Below are 14,756 nucleotides of genomic sequence, written 5' to 3' on the forward strand. Positions count from 1 at the left end.
TTCTCCATTTACTAGCGAATAGTAGAAGTGAAAAGAAGAAGAAAAAAAATCTATGACAAAGATAATAATCCTGTGGAATGAAAATGATCCAAAAGTGTTGTGTTTTTACTTGTCTGTTTGGTTGATTGGCTGACTTTGGCCAAACTGATTAACTGATCCATCATAATCATCATAATTATTATGATGTAAGAGATCAATTTGATAATCAATAAGAAGATAGAAAGCGAGAAAGAGAGCTTAACAACGGACTAAAATCACTCAAGCATCCAATCATTCAGGTGTAATAATTAAAAAATTTTATTTTTTTTTGCTCTGAAAATATTGTCAAATTGTTTATGTCATTTCACATATTTATGTCATACATCTCAGATACATATTGACAATGCTACAATTGTGGAAGGGAAATGAAAGGAAAATAAAGAGTTAAATCAATCAACTGTATCGTTGGCTGTCATCATGATTGATTGGTGGAAAAAAATTATCCTGGATCATTATAACGGTAAAGTTTTTTTTCTTTCATATAATAATGGAAAATAATTGTAATAACGAATTATATGGATTTTAACGGGAAAAAAAAATTCCGGTACACACGGACAAAGATAAATAAAGTGTATAAATTTTTTTCCACCAATTTCATAAGCTGATGCATCAGATCAATCATTAAATATTTCATAATAATAACCATATTATAATCGATATAATTGTTTTGACCATATATGAGATCCATTTGGAGATTAGAAAATTTCCAAATTTCGGCATTATAATGATTCAATTTTAATTATTATTATAATAAATGGTAAAAAAAATGATTATAAAAAAAACATGAAATTATTGAAAATCCTAAAAAAAGCAAATGAAATCTGGTGATATAATGTGATATAATAATATTCATCATTTGTACTCGATTTAATAATTGATAACACATCAATTGTTTGATTTTTTTGTTTTCATCAATTTGTTTTCACAATTCGTAATTTTGTGTTTGATTGTGTATAATGAACATGCATATAAAATGTGTTTTCTTCCGAAATATATCTTGCATAGATAAAATTCTGGTCAATGTAAAATTTTGGAAATATAAATTCATAAAATAATATATGATGATAATATAAGCAAGAAAATGACATTAAGAATAAAATGGTTCCAAAAATATAGTGAAGAATCGATTTTTTTTGTTAGGTAACAAATTACAGATTTTCATATTGTTTTTGTTTTGGCTTGGCTTGGCTATTCAATATATAAAATGGATTTTTAGCATTCAAATTGATTGTGTTAAATATGTCATGTCCATATTTATCGATACAGATAAAAAAAAGGGTAGAAAATATATGGAACGATAATATATGGGCATGGTTGTATTAATCACAAAGAGTGTGTGTGTGTGTGTGTGTGTGTATTTAGATATTTGAAGAAAAATTATAATGGCAATGATGATTATGATGATGATAATGATGAAAAAAATGACCCAACATATTATGGCCTTATTAGTTGATTGTTTTAATGGGTCCTTATCGGCTTTTTTGTTTTTTTTTTTTTGGTTTATAAAGTAGGAGTTTAGTGTAGTTGTATGTATGTGTGGGTGTGTTTGTGTTAAAAAGCGAGAGATTGGAGATCCTTTTCTTCATTATTTTTTCATTTTTTTATTTTTTTTTTTTTTTTTGGTCGTTTTATCGTGGTTCAACAATATTACTATTATCATTTTTGTTATTGGAATTGATCGTCGTGCAAGAATGTAAAGTTGGCGCGATTTGATATTACGAATTCGGGATTTTATCTTGATGATTTTTTTTCTACATACCATTTTTACTATCTTTAATTTCCATTCCTAATTTACGATCCAGATCGATTAATAGATCGCGAAAATTGATTGGATCAATATTTTTAGCAATCAAATCAATAAGAAACCAATCGCCAACTTGGCCAGAATGAAGAACATTACGAATCAAATCTGGATTAACAATACGACAATGTGAATGTGTGGCCATCACACGAATACCTGGATATAAAATGGTCATTGCACGATACAATAAACCAAGTGCGCTAGCAATGGCCATAAAATAAAACCAGAACCACAAGAATATGTAGATTTTTTCATTTACAATGTTGATTGGTAAAATGCACATGGCATCATGTCGTTGAACATCACCAGATGAACCATAACGATGGAATGTACATTTGGTCAATCGTGGAAATACTTTTATCTACGAAAGAAAATTCATTACTTCAAAAGAAGTTTATTCATTTTTATGCTTTACCATTGGATCAAAACGAACAGACCAATCCCATTCGGTAAAGTTAAGAACTTCCCAGCCATAGCTGGAGAATTCGCCGCCCAAAAATCGATCCATTACCATCATTTGGATAATGACGTTGAACATGTTGAGCACTTCGGTGATTGTATGGACGAGGAATAATGTATTGTGAAGTTTTTTATTACGATAAAGGTAATAGGAAACAAGATCTATATTTCGAACTCGATCCTCTTCAGGAAGAATAGGACGATCTAAGCCAAGCATAAGATTCTTAACAAGGCCACCTTCAAATGCTTTCCATAGATAACGAGGAACACAAAAAGCTAACGCTTGGAAGAACAGCACAAAACAGACCCATTGATAGTAGGCATGATAGACGCGTTTCTCGTTTGGTGTAGTTTTATCCACACCCGGATATGGCACCTCTTCACCGACACGTTTTTTCCATGCATTCTCTATAGAGAATGTTGTATGGATCCAACAATAAGTATCTATAACCGGAAAAATAGGAAATAAGGAATAAATAACCAAATTATCAAAAGAAATGACCAAACAAAAAAAAAAATAAAAATAAATAAATGGGAACAAAGGCTTCCTCGTTCCCAATAAATCATCATCATCATCAGACGAAATATCTTGTCATGAGGACAATCATAAAACTTGGACAAATACAACAACAACAACAACAAAACAGTAAAGAAAGTTGATCGAACCATGATCGGGGTCAATGGATTGCGTAAAAAGAAAAAAATCTTGCTTACAATGATGAAGATGATCATCATTATTATCATTAGACTATCAATAAATGACAACGCGCATGAGTGACATTTTTTTAAATCAAAAATTTTTTTTTTTACAATTCAACAACAATAAATCCTGTGTGCTTTATCATGATTGTTTTGTTTGCTTGCTTGCTTGAAAAATATTTTTTTTCATAGATATCCTCAAAAAATATAGAAGATTTTCGTTTGTCAGGCTATGAATGATGATGCGGCCACCAGTCATCGCAAGCAAGGCAAACTGGACGAAAAAAAAAATCTTCAATCATCATCATGTGGTCATTTGTTATTTTTTTTTCTCTTGATGCTGCTGTTAAACTTTCACATACGAATATTAATTACTTTTTTTTCTCCTTCATGACATCTTTATCATTATACAGAGGTATATCGATTGATATGAAAGCATCATCCGATAAAAAAAATGAGCATTTTAAATTGATAAAAATGCAAAGTCACAATATCATCAAACTATATATGAACTGTAGAACGATAGATGAAAAAAAAACAAACGACCCGAAAAACAAGATCACAAAAAAAATCACATATAGAGAATGAGAAAGAGAAAGATCTGAAAAAATTGATTCAAGTAAAAACATTCAACAAGTGGTGGCGGTGGTGGTCATGCATGTACAAAGTAAAATCATCATCATCCATTATATAATCTATTTACATTTTTTTTTATTGGGACTGAGAAAAGAACTTTTTTTTATAATTTTTTTTATTCGATTCAATAAACAGAAAATGTCGCGCGTGAATGAAATTTTAGTTAGAAAAAATAAAACGAGTTAATAATCATTGAAAAAAAAATCAAGTTTTTAAATACAAACAATAATCGACAAATTAATGTCACTATTAATACTGGCCATAAATAAATTCGAACAAGCTCGGGAAAAAACCTGATCCTAATCATTTTGTTTGATCTGTAAGGAAATTTTTTTTTTTAAATTGCAAAGAAAAATAACTGTAAACACTTTCATCATTAGATTAATGTGGATTTTTTTCCTTCTTTCAATAATTATATCCAAAGCAATCCGCATAAACATTTTTGTTGAAACAAAAATGTTTTTAAATAAAACATCCACACATGTACACACACGTACATATCAGATGCGTTGTATATGATGGATGATTGGAAAGAAAATTTTCATTTTATAGCTGTCCGAATAATAATAACAATTGCAACAACAACAACAACAAAAACAAAAACAACAAGTGGTCGTCCTCGTTATTATAGGCTAATTATGAAATAAAACTTTTTGCTGCATCTGGTTTATTGCAGCTACTGTTGTCCAACAACGATGACGATCAACACCTATGATTGAATGGATCGTTAATTTTATTGTATGATAATTAATAATGGGTAATTTTGTAAAAAAAAGGGAAAAAAATTTGCAACCAGGAAAAATTTTTTTTCTCAATTTTTATATATTGAATCGAAATCGACATATTTTGTTCTTGACGATATCACCACTATATAATCGTGAAATCGAACTGATTCAGGTTATTCGAAATTGATTTATCGACTCACACACACACACACACACACACACAAACACGAGTATTTTTGTTTTCAATTTTATCGAATGAAAAAAAAAAATTTTTTGACTTATCGAAACAAAAATCAAATTTACGATGATATGACAGTTATTTGTGTCACCCATTACTAATAGAATGTTTTTTTTTAATTTTATCGTTTGTTTGAATTTCAAATGTATATATGCACTGTATGAACTAGATGATCAACATACCGAGAAGATTTGGTGGAATATCGTCCCGAGAGATACAGTCGATTGGATCACCAAAATATTGACGAGCTATTAAAATGAATTTAAAAGAAAAAAAAATTGTTAGTTATTTGTCGTCGTAGCAACACAATTGTGTGTGTGTAAATATGTAATTAAAATCAAATTTAAAAAAAATTTAAAAATTAGAATTCACATATGACTGATGATCAATGGATCAAATTATATCAAATTGAGGCCATCATCATCATTTTTAAATATACAACATTGAATCAAACAATTGATTTCTTAATGGTGGCCTTAAGCAAAAACCTGGCAAAATATCATTTCGGAACAAGCCAGATGTTGGTGTATTTCTATTTTGTTAGTTAGAAACCTAGCCTTGCCATATAATCATATTGTATTCATTTTAGGGTATGCATCCAGGTCAAATTGTTATTTTCAAAGTGACCATGTTAAGCTGTTTTCTATTTAATTAACTTCATATCTAATTGTTGACAATAGCAATCAATCATATATATATCTCTAAATGAATTCATTAATTATTTCTATAATTAATTATCAGCCAAGTTTGGGTCACTGAACTAATTTTCGAATGACGTTAGAAAATTCCCGGTTCGGTTCTCATTTTTTTTGGTCTCGGAACCGGTTCCAACTTTTTCGAGACTGTGTGAATAACCTAATTCATTTCGTGTGTGAATGGGGGGTTGGTTCCATCATTATTTACAAATTACAAGACATACCTGTGACCATCAATGAGAATGCAACCAATATGAGTACGGTAGCTTTATAATGTAATCGATAAATGTGATTATCAATTACACAGCTTTGTGGTTTAACAAATTGTTTCAACGAACCAAATAATTGAAACATATTTGATTAATTTGATGATTTATAGATTGATCACTAATAGTGGAAAAAAATCGATGAATGTTGGCGTGAAAAAAATTCGATATTTCAAAAACACAGACAACACACACACGCACACACAGAGACACGAAAAAAAAAATTCGATAGGATCCTAGCGACCAATTATAAAGAAAAAAATTCAACAGGCGTAAAAGGAAATACAACCAGTAGCTGCCAATAGTTAACCAATAGTTGCCAATAGTTAATCAATAGCTGCCAATATTATTGTTCGTTGTTGTTGTTTTGACAAATATTCCAACAAAAAAGTTATTTATTTCATCAAACAATTGACAAAATCGGAAAAAACAAAAAGGGCAACAAAATATGCTTGCTGATATTATATACACGTCGAAGGCAAATCAATGGACAAAAAAAATTTTTTGTCGACGTCAATGGCAACAATTTGATGGCAATTTTTAACCACGATGACGATGATGATGGTGATGATGATGATGATGTTTCATGTATGGATGAATGGAAGTGGACGTTCGAAATTATGATTGTTGTGGTAGTATGTCCACTTGCCTTCTCTTTCATATGATGATGATGCTATGAGAATGATTCGGCCACATTTGATTCATGATAAATGAAATAAAATATTTTGCAAAGAGAAAAAATAACAGCCAGACTTGTTCAAGTTGATTTGGGCCGTCATTAGTCGTTCATTTTTGTTCGAGTAGCATAATCATCAATGTATTTTGAATGATGAGATTTCTACCACATAAACCTGAACATACACACACACACACAAACACAACACATGAATCGAATCAATGATGATGAACAATGAAAAGTAGAGCCAGGAAGGGGAAGAACAAACACCAACAATAGCTAGCTCATTGCAACTAGCTCAGCAATTCCAGACAGACAGACACACACACACATATGAAAAAAAGTTGATAAGTACCAGTTTTTTAGATCTAAAGTTAGGCTAGCTTTGTTGATCATGACCAAACCTTTTTTCATTTTGAAGCGTGCGGCAAATATGGCCGACTTCGAAATAAAACGTATACATTAGCTGCTGGCTATAGTAGCCGTATGTACATAGATCGTATATGGTGTGTGATTCCAATCGAACCATCAAACCAGGGTATATTTTTTTTTTGAATTTAAATCTTGAAGTATGGCAGTGGTAAAATAAATTGAGCTTGTCTTGTGTGTTATTTTAGTGAACTTTTGACATGACATGACATGTGTGTATGTTAGGTGTGTGTGTGTGTGTGTGCATAAAGTTCACATACACAAACACACAATGTGTTTGCACCAAATGGATCTGAATTCTCACATAAAAATTACACTAGTTTCAACTCATATAGTTCAAGAGGAAATTTCTCAAGGCCAATGAAAAAAAAAAAATTTGAAAGTTTGAGCTATATTTGTGTTTGTTGTTTTTGTTGTTGTTGTTGTTGTCGTCGTCGTTAGATTCCAAGGACAAACGAACACTACCTTTGCACTCTTGGAACACCCGGGGCATTTAAAATAAGGCAGAAAAAAAAATTTATTGAATCCCCTCAGGACCAAATTTTTAAACACACACACACACGTCTATTGAATGGTGGTTTTTTCTGAGCACTTTAATTATAAAAATTCAAGGGGTACTAAATGGAATTTCTCCTTTGTTTTTGTTTTTTTTCTGGTCAAATTATTTGACGACAAAGTCATCAATGTAAAATTATCGTTTCATTTTCTTCTTCATCGGCGGCGGTGGTGGTGGTGATGGTGGTGGCCATCATTAATAATTTGGTTGAACAGTTGGATTTGAAAAAGTACAAAAAAAACACGCACATGTGTGTCAGTGTTTTGGTGATTATCCTTCTAGCTTAAATGGTAATAAATTTTCATTTGAAGCATTTGGCCAAAAGTTTTTGAAAAAATCATTAATTTCTCTCTCTCTCTCTCTCTCTCTCTCTCTCTCTCTCTCTCTCTCTCTCTCTCTCTCTCTCTCTCTCTCTCTCTCTCTTGTGTGTGTGTATGTGTTCGAAATCGAATAAGAATTGTTGGGTCGTTGATCGATAGGCTTTTTGGTGTTTTTGGTCATTACAAGAATGAATATACTAGAATCGAATCAGAACAAGTTGAAAGTTGAATGGAAAAAAACTCTCTCATTTCAGATTTAACCATCACACAATATATCATATTGGCTCAAGGTTGGCCATTCATTTATTCTTGATCAAATCAGGTTAGATCTAGTTATCACTAGATTCATATAGAATGTGGTATAGCACAACACAGAACAGCATGAATACATACATACACACATACAACACAAATAAACACTTGCATGACAAATTCCACACATATAGAAGATTGTTTCGAATTTATGGATGATGCAATAAGTAGGGATTTTTTGCAAATGAAAATCTGGCAATTCATAACATAAAAAAAACTTCCAGCAAGTTATCCTTGATGGTGTGTGTGTGTGTGTTTGTGATGGCAATCATTAATAACAATTGAATCTGGAGATACAATGGAAAAAACACGTGTACGCAACACACAGTAGGACACCCACATATCAATCAATCGATTGTTGAATAATCATTTTTGTTTGAAAGAAAAAAAAATCAAAACTAAATGAATTTCGTTCACATTCATATTGTTGAATGATGAATTAGAAAAAAATGAACAAAATTTTAAAAAATGCGACACACAAGACGACAAAACGTATTATCATTTTAAATTGTGCGATATAATATTCTTGGTTAAATGGATGGAAACAAAAAAAAATAAAAATAAAAATTTCAAGTGTTGCTGACATGTAAAAAAAAGGCAAAGACACATGGCAGGCCATCCATCGAAGATCTGGTTCACCCGAATAATAATGACAGTAAGAAAGCCCTACCGTCGTCGTTACCAATTCATGTTGCTGCATAGAATCACATACACACACACACAGATGATAATGTCTAGATTCTAGATACAGTCAGTCAGTCAAAGTAGTGAGGATTCTAATTTCGGATACAATGACTTCTAGTCACAATTTTTTTTTCTTCACATCTTAGTCACAATCACAACATACATTAGACTGAGTTAAACGTAGAATTTAGTTGAATTGCGTTTTTTTTCCATCATTACACTCGAAGCAAAAAATTTGTAATGAATATAAAAAAATATTATAACCACCAGGATCAATGAAATATTTGAGCACCATCATCATAATCGTCATCATCATGGTTTTATGATCATAAAATCAATGTTTCGAATGAATAAAGAATTAATTATTTGTGTGAGTGTGTCAATGTGCCCATGTTATTGCATAATGATCAATGAAAATTTCAATGAAATATATGCGGAAGACAATGGCACAATCTATCACTAATAGTGTTTGGTTCAGGTCAAGCGTCGGCGCAATAAGGTCCGTAAACTTTTACATATGAAAATTCCTAGGGACATTCTGGGCACAGAATCAAGATTCTGGGGTTATTGACTGGTGAATTGAACCATCCAGCAAACTCTCTCTGATTCTGTTCTATATGCCTCCAGTGTGCCTAGTTTATCGGTTTATTTCGTATATTTTGTAGGTGGCAATTCATGCTCTATTCATGTATGGACATTTTTCATGAATCATTATGTGTTTTGATGATGTTTGGATACACTGCGCAAGAATCGCCATAATCATTGAATTTGATCAAAAACGACAACATATATTCCATTCAAAACATATCCAATCAAAACGAACAAATAAACAACGACAACCAAAATGTTCAGGTCGTTGTTCGTTCAACGGCGCAAAAACCGTCAGAAATGTTTAGAATAGAAAAAAAATGAGTTTTTTTTTGCTATAGCGTTAACCTTAACAACAACAACAACAGCAGCAGCAGCAAAGATCATGTCTGTCTCAATATTTGGGCAACTATATGAATTGTGGAAATGTATCATCATCACGATGATCAACCCGGAAGTTGATTTTGTTCAATTAGCAAACTGTGTGTGCGTATGAAAATACCTACAGACATACATGAAGGCCAACTAACCAAGTTTTTTCCTATGTCTGTGTTGGTATTCAATTTCAATTTGTTTTGTTTTGAATATATATTCAACAAATCGAATCTAATCAATCTTAAAGTGAAAGAATGGGAACGTTGTTTTCGTTGTATATAGAGAATATATGAGCATAAAAAATATTTATAAAAAAACGAAAGAGTTTTTCGTATGATTATTATTATTATTGACATAATGAAAATAATTAAACCACAAATATATAAACAAATCAATCTTCTTTCATCATAATCCATAAATAAATAGAAATTAGCCCAATTTGCCAAGTTGAATTTTAGCACGTAAAGCTCGATGTGAATGATAGATGAATGAATCAATAATACTGGCCACTTGTCACGAAAAACAAATAGATTATAAATTTTGAATTCAAAATAATCAACAATGTGGATTGACTTACCTGTCAATATACCACCAATTATTGCGCATAAACTGGTCAGAAAATGTAATGTCGATCGATGTTGTTCGCTATATTTGATCAACATTGGACCAAATTCATAGATAAAGAATACGCCTGGTAATCTTGCATCCGTTATCGCATCTAACGTTGAGCCATATTCTTTTTTAAATCTAGTCACAGCGAATTGATTCGTTTCAATTTGCTGATTATTAAAAAAAAATTCCAGACATGATTAGCAACTGCTAGAAGAAATGTTAAAATTTTTTCGATTTACCTGATTCTTGAGATCCTGATAGATAGTCGGTATGATTTTTATGTAATACTGAAATGTGGCTAAACCATGACCTAAAATAAATCAACAAAAGAAAACGAAAGGAGGAAAAATTTTAAAATTGATGATGATAACGACATCTATGTAATGGACAGCTATCAGCAAACATGTGTTGGGCCATCATAATCAGAGAAAATATTCGCATGTAAATTTTTGGCCTGAAATTTTATAAATTTTTTTCTTTGATTTGGCATTCTATCCTTTTTTTCACTAAAGTAATTCAAACAACAATCATCCTTTATAACCATGCCGGCAGTAGGCAACGTATATCAACGTGGTTATCAACCATCGTGCTGGGATCGTGTCAAATATGGTTTTATGATGGGTGCCTGCGTTGGTCTTGCATCAGGTGGACTGTTTGGTGGTTTTCGAGCCTTATCGTAAGTCCCGTATAAATGTCCGATTTAAATCTTTTGATTTTCTAATTTTTTTTTCATCTCAATATTAGAATGGGCCTACGAGGTCGTGAACTATTGTCATCATTGGGTAAAGTTATGATACAAGGTGGTGGCACATTCGGTACATTCATGGCTATAGGAACAGCTATTCGCTGTTAATTCAAGTCGATTACCTTGTTCACTGACGAACCAGACGCCATCCAATTGATTTTCAATAGTGTGAACTTTTTGTCCAAATGATAGATGATTGATACGGTGTGAAGTATTCATCTATATCATATATATTTTACAATGTAATAAAAAAATATCCTGTTCGTTAGTCTGTACCAAATTTTTTTTTGTTTTTGTTTTGATTACCGAAATCAATTCGCCCAAGTTGATATCATGAACTAAAATGATCATAGATAGAATAAAATCACAAAATGTTTTTGAAAAACAAATGAATATTGTGCCTACCATGGACATGATGTTTTTCAAAACTTTGTCCAAGTGCAATATGGAAATTTCCGGCAATTTTATTCACTTCGATCGAGCCGAATAATTGGCATCCTTCTTTGGACGAATTATTTATGCTAATAATGCCTTCCCTTTTACATTGTTCAACATGGGCAGGATCGAATACCCAACCTTTAGCGTTATATGCTTCACGAACGTCTTGACAAGTATTACAGCATCTATATATTATTTATGATGATTAGCAACAAAAGAAAAAATTGATTTTTTATTCACCAAGGCCATCATTTTGGTAGCTTACTTTTTAATCGTAGCTTCAACGCCATAACAGCTTTCACATCGATTCGGATCTAGTGTCGTTGTTACAATCGCATCATCAAGGCCATTTTGATTTGAACTAATTTTCTTTGAACTTTTCTTTGTTACTATCGCTTTTAGTAATGATTAATTAAAAATATTATTATAAGGGTTTCCATTGATTAATTGAATAATTGGTAAAAATAACATACTATTGTCTTTTTGAGGCAATTCGATCGGATCACCATGTTCATTTAATCTTCGTTTGAATAAATCATGTCGTATGTTGATATGTTGCTCACCCGAAACATCAGTTGCATCCAATGATAAGTCTGTCGCAATAAAAATTTAAAATTAAGACTCTGAAACGTCTGTTATGTGATTTAAACTACGTGAACAAACGACATGAGGGAAACGTCATATCAAAGTTGATTTTCAGTTTTTTTCCATTGGATAAATCAACAAGCAATTCTTCTTGAACATAAGGCGTTAAATAGTGATGTAATTCGAGCATGAATAATATTATTATCAATACAATGCTTATGATTGTCACTATGGAAACAATACTGTGTTAATATGAGATTTATAAAATGGAACAAACATAAGAAATTACCTGTAGCACCACCGAACGTTTTTATCCGAAAATCTTCTAAAGTTTTTGGATAAGCATCCAAGTTGACAAGTGATTCACGAATCTTTTCGAACAAAGGTTTCACTTCCAATTGTGGATTTGACATTGTTTTACGATGGGTCGTCATTTTTACAAAAAAAACAAGTTTATATATCAAATTAAATTAAGAAAAAAACTCGTACAAATTATCACAGAGTAATGTGGGTGGCTGATATCGTCATCAAAAAGAAATTCTGGAGATTATTTATTGTGACAACGCTTCAATATTGGTTGTTGAATCTGAAAAACGATACAATCGATAGTCACGTGATTTACACATGTCCACATTCTTTTATTGATCTAATTTGTTCCTGCTAATTCTAATCAATCTATTTTTTTAAATTAAGTATAAAATTTCAATCCGCGAAAATATTATTTTTTTTTCTTTGAAACAATCACATTTTCGATACAATTTTTGTTCGCAATATAGAATTCAAATAAAATGATCAAATAAACTAAATAAAATGTTTATTTCTATAATAAAAAAAAAAAAAAAAATCACATTTTCGACACAATTTTTGTTCGCAATATAGAATTCAAATAAAATGATCAAATAAACTAAAAAAATGAAAAAAAAATTGAAAGGCTATGTAAAGTAAAACAGGATAATGAGTAGAATAAACCGACAAACAGTGAATTAATGGAGCAAACAATCGATGGAATCATAGAATTACAAAGATCACAATAGTAAATCGCGTTTTATATCGGTCAGTTGATATAATGCTTTTAAATATTGTTCAATCACTCGTTCGGAGTAGAATTCACATTTAAAATTGGGTATGAATCCATCCATAAAACCGATATGGCCACCACGTTGTGTGACCAACATTGCTACATTTCTACTTTGAAGCACTTCATCTAATGGTAAATCTATGAACAAAATATAAATGAAAATCAATGAAAATTAATAATTAATACAACTTATTTACATACACTCTAATGGCATAAACATGTCATCAGCAGCATTGATGCAAAATGTCGGCGTCTTAATGCAGGCAATCTTTCCTTTATGGCTACTTTCGCAATAATAATGGGAAACACTCTCAAAGTTGAACATACGTATGGTAAATTTTTCATCAAATTCTCTTTGGTTTCGGCATTTACTGACTGCATCGATGTCGATGTTTGGTAATTTTTGAAATATCTCCCTATTAGCCTCGACGATGCTCACCAATGATCGGGTAAGATGTTGATTCAGAGCAAAATTCAGACCTTTTTCCATGCTGGCAATACCTTCCATTATGTCCCAACAGACTGACACCATAAATGCTGCATCCACTAATGAATGGTATCCTGATCTTATTAGATATCTGGCCAAAATGATACCACCCAACGAAATGCCAACTGCTATGATTTTCTCTTTTGGATTCGCTTCACGTAAATGAACCAACGCTGTACAAAGATCAGCATCATCAGCTGCACAATACATTCGAGGAGTCAACAACGGGGTATTTCCTAGGCCTCGATAGTTGATAACCACCACACGATAACCAATCCGATGAGCTATTGGAACCAATGATTTAATGTATTCGGCTTGCGATGATCCAGCTAATCCGGGTAGAAAAAGAGCGATTGGTTTGTTGTTTTCAACAGACCGTTCAGACATGGAATGTTTTGATAAAGTTTGTTCTTGATTATCCAATGATGTTTGGCGGTACACTGTCTTTGTTTCACTGCCATCAGGATCATACCAATCCAATGAGATCTGTCCACCATCTGAAGTGGATAATATTTCTCTGCAAATAATATTTTTTTAATTTCCAGTTTGATTTCAATTGAAAGTAAATATAATCTAACCTATGATATTTCAATTCTGGTATCAGACTGCGAAGAAAATTAGAAATAGGTGTGAGCAAATGAGTTTCATAGCACCATAGTGTTGGCCAATAATTATCGTTAACAATCGGACAATTGGCCTTGATGAACCATTTGAAACGGCCTTCAGCACAAATGAACATTGGTTTCTATACATTCGATAGGATTGTTATATCAATGTTGTTGGTGAAGATAAATCCAGATTATACTCACGTGGACAACATTGCGAATATAATAAATGACATAACATAAACACAATAATATTGCAAAGAATGTTCGAGGATTGACTAGATAAAAATTGATCAACAAATCAGTAGCATTGTTAGCCAATTCGAAGAATATCGTCAACCAATCTGTCGGAGGTGATCGCAACATTAGATGGCTGCTCAGTTCTTTTAATCCGGACTCAACACGTTGTGTGCCTATCCAAAACAATTCTGGAAGTTGGCTGACCCAAGTTTCCATTATAGAGCGATAATACCATAAAATTGAAACAATGATAAAAGCAACAATGATAACAACAATAATGGAAAATTTAAAATTGGACCGTTTCAACACACACACACGCATACAAACAAACTCTGCAATTTGTTACTGAAGATTGCAAAATTTTAGAATGAAATGTTCTTTGTCGTTGAATTTACACAACATAATAAAGTTGTCGTTATCACCACATTCTGAGAATGAGAGATGTCAGGTTTGTATGTTTGTTTATCC

The 14,756-nt window shown here is 31.8% G+C and overlaps 4 protein-coding genes across 5 annotated transcripts; 1 reads left to right on the forward strand and 3 right to left on the reverse strand.

Moving 5' to 3' along the window:
• Window positions 1-750: 750 nt before the first annotated feature.
• LOC124494636 (innexin inx2) lies at window positions 751-8,937 on the reverse strand. Its single transcript, XM_047057858.2, has 4 exons — window positions 5,517-8,937; window positions 4,780-4,845; window positions 2,256-2,743; window positions 751-2,201 (listed from the first exon to the last, which is right to left on the reverse strand). The coding sequence occupies exons 1-4, from the start codon at window positions 5,644-5,646 to the stop codon at window positions 1,791-1,793; spliced, it is 1,095 nt and encodes a 364-aa protein (XP_046913814.2). The 5' UTR covers window positions 5,647-8,937; the 3' UTR covers window positions 751-1,790.
• An 866-nt stretch (window positions 8,938-9,803) lies between these two features.
• Window positions 9,804-12,467, reverse strand: LOC124494635 (endoplasmic reticulum-Golgi intermediate compartment protein 3). Its single transcript, XM_047057856.2, is given in 11 exon segments — window positions 9,804-10,007; window positions 10,076-10,277; window positions 10,350-10,420; window positions 10,978-11,074; window positions 11,162-11,193; window positions 11,261-11,478; window positions 11,559-11,688; window positions 11,767-11,886; window positions 11,947-11,968; window positions 11,970-12,106; window positions 12,168-12,467. Coding segments are annotated over 11 exon segments (1,254 nt in total). The 5' UTR covers window positions 12,313-12,467; the 3' UTR covers window positions 9,804-9,927.
• LOC124494637 (reactive oxygen species modulator 1) lies at window positions 10,416-11,244 on the forward strand. Its single transcript, XM_047057859.2, has 2 exons — window positions 10,416-10,786; window positions 10,855-11,244. Exons 1-2 carry the CDS (start codon window positions 10,653-10,655, stop codon window positions 10,961-10,963), a joined length of 243 nt encoding a protein of 80 aa, XP_046913815.1. The 5' UTR covers window positions 10,416-10,652; the 3' UTR covers window positions 10,964-11,244.
• A 28-nt stretch (window positions 12,468-12,495) lies between the features above and the next one.
• On the reverse strand, window positions 12,496-14,724 carry LOC124494634 (protein ABHD1). Of its 2 annotated transcripts, XR_012832116.1 has the most exons (5): window positions 14,253-14,724; window positions 14,022-14,188; window positions 13,158-13,960; window positions 12,784-13,094; window positions 12,496-12,679 (listed from the first exon to the last, which is right to left on the reverse strand). XR_012832116.1 is itself a non-coding variant. In XM_047057855.2 (4 exons), the coding sequence occupies exons 1-4, from the start codon at window positions 14,607-14,609 to the stop codon at window positions 12,904-12,906; spliced, it is 1,518 nt and encodes a 505-aa protein (XP_046913811.2). In that variant the 5' UTR covers window positions 14,610-14,724; the 3' UTR covers window positions 12,717-12,903. The 2 variants fall into 2 exon arrangements, 1 of the variants encoding a protein (XP_046913811.2); XM_047057855.2 differs by lacking the exon at window positions 12,496-12,679 and having other exon boundaries at window positions 12,717-13,094.
• Between the last annotated feature and the right edge of the window lie 32 nt (window positions 14,725-14,756).

Source organism: Dermatophagoides farinae, chromosome 3 (assembly GCF_024713945.1).
Source record: "Dermatophagoides farinae isolate YC_2012a chromosome 3, ASM2471394v1, whole genome shotgun sequence".
Lineage (NCBI taxonomy): Eukaryota > Metazoa > Arthropoda > Arachnida > Sarcoptiformes > Pyroglyphidae > Dermatophagoides > Dermatophagoides farinae.